General features: G+C 33.0%; 1 protein-coding gene across 2 annotated transcripts; it reads right to left on the bottom strand.

Annotated features, from left to right (window-relative positions):
- On the bottom strand, window positions 1-3,527 carry LOC127262130 (cyprosin-like). 2 transcript variants are annotated; one of them, XM_051290664.1, is made up of 13 exons: window positions 3,408-3,527; window positions 2,382-2,743; window positions 2,242-2,302; window positions 2,057-2,151; window positions 1,853-1,965; window positions 1,589-1,757; window positions 1,400-1,504; window positions 1,202-1,315; window positions 1,030-1,094; window positions 802-955; window positions 599-718; window positions 426-514; window positions 1-335 (listed from the first exon to the last, which is right to left on the bottom strand). In XM_051290664.1, exons 2-13 carry the CDS (start codon window positions 2,727-2,729, stop codon window positions 251-253), a joined length of 1,518 nt encoding a protein of 505 aa, XP_051146621.1. In that variant the 5' UTR covers window positions 2,730-2,743; window positions 3,408-3,527; the 3' UTR covers window positions 1-250. The 2 variants fall into 2 exon arrangements, with proteins under 2 accessions (XP_051146621.1, XP_051146623.1); XM_051290666.1 differs by having other exon boundaries at window positions 2,382-2,730; window positions 3,408-3,517.
- Between the last annotated feature and the right edge of the window lie 4,449 nt (window positions 3,528-7,976).

Raw genomic sequence — 7,976 nt, forward strand, 5'->3', positions numbered from 1 at the left:
TAAAAATTAAAATTTTAAAGAGCAAGGTTTATCGGACTTGGAAAAACATGTCCAGGGATAACATGTTTGTGCATACATACATATCATACAGAAAACATAGACACCATTAAAGCAGCAGTTTATTCCTACAACATCCCCTAAACCATACACACATATTCATTCAGTCATTAGTACGTACAAACACAGTTATATCCTTACAGTCATTACAAGCCAAGACACTGCCTGGTCCGCAAGATCGATCGATGATCGATCAGACAGCTTCGGCGAAGCCGATCCTGAGGTTGCCAGAGTCGAACACCGTGTGATATGGTCCCATGAAGACGTCTCCAAGAATCCTGAAACAAGAAGACGACGATGATTCCAGCTAAGGGCGTCGAAAATGGAATGGGATGTAATAAAATGATATCAGGCCATTCGATTCGTACCACAGGGGCCCCTGTGGAGGGGGCAAATCGAAAGCCATGAATCCACTCAAGCAAGACGCGTAAATTCCTTCGCCGATTTTCAGAACATACTACAAACCAGCAACACAAACATTTTCAGACCAAGCCTAATGCGAGTAAACGAAACGAATTCATCGAGTGGCAGAGAATCGAACCTGTTCTGGAGTCAACGGATAAGCTTTTCCGCCAATGGTGAATGTGACGGTAGGTAAGGTGGGTATGACCGCGCAGTCGATCACTGATTCGCCTCCCGGGCTCGGTATGCTCTCGCAGACCTAACAACACATAAATTATTCATGTAAGTGATGGTAACAATTCCAATTCGATTCCCAGAAGAAAACATTCGATGGATAATCACCTGATTCGCATAGTCGAGCACTTTCTCCTTCACCTCCTCATTGGCAAGCTGGTTTTTTATCCAAACCACGGCCATCTCACAAACAGTACACACCGGATCATCGCGCAGCGTGTTCTCAGTTTTGTTCTTGTTGACCACCATTTCAATGTTGGAGCTGCAGAGAGTTTTCCATGTCAGGGAGAAGCAAAACAAGATCGAAAAGAGACAGGTGTTTGATTTGATTCAGACCTCACAGAGTCGGCACCATTGAAGAAGCACAGACCTATCTTGGAACAAACTTTGTCAGGCCTTACCTGAAGAAAGTCCAAACCAATTTTCAGGTATTTTTCATCACTCCTTGAATTAGCCAAACAAGGTCGAATGCAACACATATATCAGCAGGGAAGATATAAATCCATACCCCATTTATGAGATTGTCCCATATCATATCTCCATATTCGGAGACAAGTGCCTTACATTCGGCACTCAAAACTCCTTTTGCCCCGATGGCATGGTTGACTTGAGCTATGACGGTCTGCAATCGGGCATTGTTCAGAACGTAGCTATGATATGCAAATGACAGGAAATGAACCAACAATTAATAGGTAGGAATACGTACGGATGGACCAGCCAGCAAGGAAGTCCCGGAATCCACGATAGCAGCACAGCCACCGTCACAAAAACCTGTGGTCTTGTTGCCGATCAGGAAATCACCCATCTCAAACTGCAGAGGAAAAAGAAGTTTTTAATTGGTCTTTCCTACATAAAGAACAGAATGGTTTTTCAAAAGGTTTGATCCGTGCACTACCTGCCAGTACCCTTTCTTCGTGACAGGAACATAGCTGTGTTCGCCTTTGAAGTGGTTTGGATCAACTCCGCCAAAGACAATCTCGCCTCCGACTTCTGCATTTTGATCGCGGTTAAGCCAGAACGAGAATACCTCCTCATCGACAAGTCCTTGATCTACCATATTGTACCTGAAGATTTTGCAACAAGAATCGACTTCAGGATTTAAGTTATGCAGGGGAAAGGAAAATCTCAAAACCAAGTAGTTCTTGCATGGCTATTGTACCAGACTGGTATTGAATTGGCAACCGCAATTTCCTGGAAACCGAGCCCAAATATTCCGTCAAATTTGGCCAAGACGAAGGTAAGGCTGCCTTCGCGTGTAACCTCAATAAATTCCTGAGATTCACAGAAAGCTTAGAATAGATTCACTACATGAATCATAAAAGACAAGAAACATCTCAAAAATTATACAAGTATTGAAACTAACTTGATTGTGGACTACAACATCGCCAACACCAACATTGTCTTGGCTAAGAAATCCAGAGACCGAGCCAGATCCATATTGAATCGAGCAGGATTTACCTAAAAAAACATATATTTTACAATGCATCAGTAAAATACCTTCAAGAATAAGCTAACAATAAAAATCCACAATGCATAAACCATCGATACCATTCTTAGTGTATGTACTAGATCTCCCAGCCTTATATTTTGTATGAAATAGGCAAGCAATCTGCACAGCAATTGAACTCGGTAACCAACAACGCCAATGAGAACACGCATTAAGACAGAAATAAGTATGATCTACTCACAGACAGGATGCATTTAGACGAGGGAACCCACAGATTGGAACTGCCAGTGTCAAATATGACACTGAAATTCTGTGGAGGTGTACCAATGCTAATCTCTCCAAAGTATTGAGCATCCATATAATTCTTCAAATACACGGCATCTCCCTCCGATTCGGCAAGTCTGATCTCCCTGCCTTTGAAGCCAGTCCCGTATTTCCCCTCCAATCTAGCCTGTCTGACAGCGTCCATGATGGGAAGGTCAACAGGCCTCTTCTTCAGGCTAATCCTCTTCAAACCATTTGAAGAAGGAAGCAGAGAGCACGAGAGGGCAAAAATGGCGACGATGGCAAGAAAGTAGTGGCGCTTCATGCTTCAAGATTAGCCTAAATGAGAATATGATCATTGGATAAGAGGGATTCAAGGTAGACTAAAATCGATGAAACGTAATCAAGTGAGAAAGCGAATTGCTTATGCAAAAACTGTTTGTTCAGTTCCTTTGTCACTTCATATAGAATCTTTTTGCTGCAAATTAAACTGGGGGTGCAAGCCTCAGATTTTAAGACCTCCATGGCCAAGTCCACTACTCTCTCTATACCCTAAATTCAATTAAAAAACAGCCAATAGAACATAGAAAACTATAGATAATCAACCGATGCTTTTTCAGGCTTATCTTCTGAAAATTAACAGCAGCAGAGTTACCATGTGTGCCATCAGGAGAAAAAATACTGAAAAATTAGGGCTCAAACAACAAACAACGCAAAAATCAAGCAAACACTCACATAAATTCAACACCAAAACCCTAGAGAGCTTACACTACATCACCACACTAAAGCTAATCCTCCACACCACAGCTTTTACGCAAAGGAGAAATGAAGTCAACGTGAATCGAACAACATAAAAACCACAATAATTGCACAAATCAAACCTAGTTAACCTCTTGCTTCCAGATATTCACTTCCCACACAAAAGCAAATACACCAATCGCGAAACTTCACCCGAAATTACGTAATAAGAAGAAATAGAACAAGATCGGATTAAAGGTCAAACCTTGCTATCCTTCAGAGCTTCTTCAATGGCGGAGCAGCTCAAAATTGAGGATATTTTTCTCACTATATTACTACACTCTTCTCTAGTTTGAAAAAAAAAAAAAAAAATTAAAAAATAATATTTTGGGGATAAGAAATGTCGACAGATGAGTGGTCAGATAAGGACCACGTCGATAGGCGTGCTGTGGGTTAGAATATCAACGCAATACGATACATAATCTCAGCCACAATCAACGGTGTAGATTTCATCGGGTGTTTTGGGTCCAAGGAGCTCCTGAGAATCATCGGGGACTTGAGTTGCTTAACGCAGGAAACTACCCGGAAAGTTCCTACCCACCACGTGGAAAAATTTGATGCCCGTTTTTACTTTTACGTACCAATTTTTTCTCGCTATCTACGCTGTCACCGAAAATGACCCACATATTAACGGCTAGGATCATACATTATAAAAAAATTTAGGATTTGTTTTCTTACCTTTCAGACCCTAAAGTTTTTACTATTTGTAATTTATATTTTTTTTTTAAATATCTAATTTTCTTTAACATAATATAACATCAAATCATATATTATTTTTTTAATATTAAATTCAAATCAATTTTCTTTCAAATTCATAAAAAAAGCATACCATAAATAAAAAAAATTTGTGAGAGGGAATAGAAGAACGACATGAGGGGTGTGTTAGTTTTGTAAAATTATTTGAATTGATAATTCTGGGGTGTGTTAGTTTTGTAAAATTATTTGAATTGATAATTCTTAACGTATAGAAAATTGTTTAGAAAATATAAAAATAATGGATATTTATATATTAATATTTTTTGAAAAAATATGTAAAAGAAAAAAGATAAAAAAGAACAAATTCCATTGTTTTACTTTTAATTTTGAATAGTAAATTTTTAAATTAAAATAATTATTTGATGAAATATAAAAATATATTAATGTGATATTTTAGTGTAAAATTAAATTTTAATATATAATATAATAAATAAAAATTAAGTGTTTAATATTTAATATTTTTTTTAAAAAAATAGTGAATTAATAAAATAATTACAAAATCTTTAATAAACACATTATCTTTGATTTGTTTATTTTTATTGCCTTCAAACCAAATTTTACATGGTTAGTAAGGAAAATATAGGGTAAAATATATTTTTGGTCCATTTTATTCATTAATATGTCAATTTTTGTTCTTTTACATTTAAAATAATAATTTTGGTCTTTTATTCATTAAATTAGTTTAATTTTATTTCTTAATAATTGTTTTATATAAATTTAATAAATCGTGGGCTCAAACCAACTCTCGTTAAGCCAGAAAACCTCCGCCATAAGTGTACTATCTCTATCATATAAAAATATATAAAAAAAATTATTTTTAATAGAAAAAAGTAAATAAAAAAAAGTACATACACCCTCCCTATGTTCTAAAGATTTCATTTACCTTTTACATTATTATATTTAACATTAAAAATATCGTTATATTTGTATAATTTGTACAAATGTCCTTCTATAACATTAAAAATATCCTGATTGAAGTATTTTTGTAATTTTTTTATTAATTTGTACTATGTTTTGATATAATAGTTAATATTTAAATATCAATAAGTAAAAAATAAATGAGACTCTCATAGCCAGATGGAGATAGTATAACATTAAAACTCATCCTCAAAAAATCTCATCCTCATAAGTTCCAAACATATTTTTTATAACTGGGTAGTATATGATTTTTCATCAGAAAGTATCATTGTCATTCATTATTTAAATTAGTTTATACTATGGTAATTTTTTTTTTTCCTCGTATCTAATCTTTTTTATTATTCTAAAACTTTAAGTGCACTATATTTGAAAATAGCCTGTAAGTAAAAACTTTTCACAAAAATGGTACTCCTGTGCCGGATTCGCCACATTAGTCCGCTGACGTGGCACTGTCATGTCATCGCCATGTAGATGCCACGTTAGCGATATGTGAAATATTTTATTTTTTCTTTATAAAATATCTTGGTAAACTATTTTTTTAGTTTCATATATGATTTTTTTTTTTTATCATTTTAGTATTTTAAATAGATTTTACTTAAAAAAATTTAATTTTAAATATTCTTCTAAAAAACAGTTCTACTGTTATAAATATTCTTTTTAAGCAATACAAAAATAAATATATACATGTATTTTTTTTATTGCTTTATTTATTATTTTTTAAAAAAATATATCAATTTGAAAATTACAATATTAAAATATATTTTTAATCGTATTATTTTAAAATTTTTGAAAATAAGCACCCTCTAATAATTGGACTATAGTTCCGCATCTTATTGTACATGTTGTAATAGCCTCTATTGGCTTGCACTTGACAAAGGTGGTCTTTTTGTAATAAAATTGCTCTTTTTGTGAGTTTGTTTGGGGATTTTCTCCAAACTTCACTGTTTATTTAATTCTCTCCGAATATCAAATTAAATACTTATTTTTTATTTTTTATATTATACTAAAAATTAATTTTATATTTAAAACATTACATCAGCACTTATTTATATCATATCATACAATTATTCACATTCAAAATTTTTACTATTCAAATTTAAATCTAAAATCCAAACCCCCAAACAAACACACCCTAAAAATATCAGGACTTTATTTATTTATTTATTTTATTTTATAGAACTTGACGTGGTATGTTTGATAAAAACTTTCCAAAGAGTGGTCTTGCATGCTTATTCTACGTACATTATAAGAAAAAATTATTTTTTAACAATTTTTTTTGTTTCTAAATCTATTTTTTCCGTTACTAATGATATTAGAGAGGAAATTAGGAATGTAATTACGTTAGCTACGTGAACTTTAGGGACATAATTCCATTACAAATATATTATTTTTTTCTATAGTGGTAGCTGATGGTATTTTAATTTTAAATGCGAATTGGAGAAATAATTTGCAAACTACTTTGGTGAGTAATTCACAACGTCAAAATTATAGGTGATATACTCAACCGACAAAATACCAACAAGAACAATTGAATCCATAACATTAGGATTAGAAGTTCACTCATCCAAGGCAATGTATCACATAATGTTGATCATATATAAATATATTCTCTTTGCACTTTTATTTTATTAGAGAAAATATTGCTATGTTTTTATTGTGATTTATGATCATTGTAGAATAAACAAATTGAATAAAATTAAAAAAATAATACACCCAAAGACTTTTGATATATTTTTCAATTTATTTGCTATATAATTTTTAAAATAGAATATTATTATTTGTACAATATATCACATTTCATTATTGTTTAATAAAAAATGAAACTTACCAAGTAAATGATAGCCCAAGTAAATACACCATTTATCGATACAAAATACAAGTAGGTTGACATGAATGAGATGGATTACGATGCTGATTATTTACTGATCAGCAATGTTTTGATTATTTTTAATTCAGTGTGATGCTTTGTGCATAATACATTTCAACCCGACTCAACTCTTCGAAATCCGGAATCTGCACCCGCGATTCGACCCAATATTGTTTGGATCTGGACCGCCCCGAACCGGTTCTAGAGTCTTTATATAAATGTATGTTTCCCCGGTTCGATTGGTAGCGTGATTCATTCTCTCATTCTCACATTACTCTCTGGTACCCTACTGTTCCCGTCGCGTCGCGATCGATCTGTGCTTGGTCTTTCCGGCGAGATTGACCATCGAAGCTTGAGATTCGTCCCCTTCGGTTGTGATTCAGCCTATTCTAAGGCTGTTCTTCGGTTTGATTTGTCGATTCTGCCTTTATGTACTATTTGTGGTGTTATTTGGTTGTCCGCGATGATTTAGGCTTAGAATCTTGAGATTTCTTTCGATTGGGGTTATATTCGCGCTGCTTGTGCGTTTTCGTGGATGTCGATAGGTTTTGGGTTGTGGTTGTAGGTATATGTTGCTACACAATTGGAATGTTGGGTAACCTGAGTCCGAACCCCTTCGATTTCGAAGTATATAAAAGATTCGATGTTTTTTTGTTTCGTATGTGTTCGATTAATTGTAAACGAAAGTGTTAGGTCATTTATTACATCTACACATTGGATGAATCTTTAATCTCACTGTTATAATATCAATTTAAACAAAAATATTAAGAAACAATGAAGAGGAAATAAGTGAGAGAATAAAATAAACAAGAAGCAGAAGATGAACAAAGATAAAGATAGAGAAATATTTGAAGAAAAAGCTGGAAAAAAATACATAAGAAAATACAAATTTGAAAAATAATAGGAATAAGTCAGAGAATAAAGTAAAAAAAGAAGGAGAAAATGAAGAAAGATAAAGATAGAGATAGAGATGTTCAGATATAATATAAATATTCGAATAAAAGTTAGAAAAAGATACAGAAAATACAAATTTGAAGAATAATAGGAATAAGTCAGAAAATAAAGTAAAGAATAAGAAAATGACCAAGAAAGATAAAGATAGAGATGTTCAGATATAAAATAAATATTTGAAGAAAAGATGAAAAATATACAAAAAAATATATATATAAATTTAAAAAATAATAGGAATAAATCAGAAAATAAAGTAAAGAAGGAGGAGAATATGAAGAAAGA

This window comes from Andrographis paniculata, unplaced genomic scaffold (assembly GCF_009805555.1).
Source record: "Andrographis paniculata isolate CXL003 unplaced genomic scaffold, ASM980555v1 Contig65END, whole genome shotgun sequence".
Taxonomy (NCBI): Eukaryota; Viridiplantae; Streptophyta; class Magnoliopsida; order Lamiales; family Acanthaceae; genus Andrographis; species Andrographis paniculata.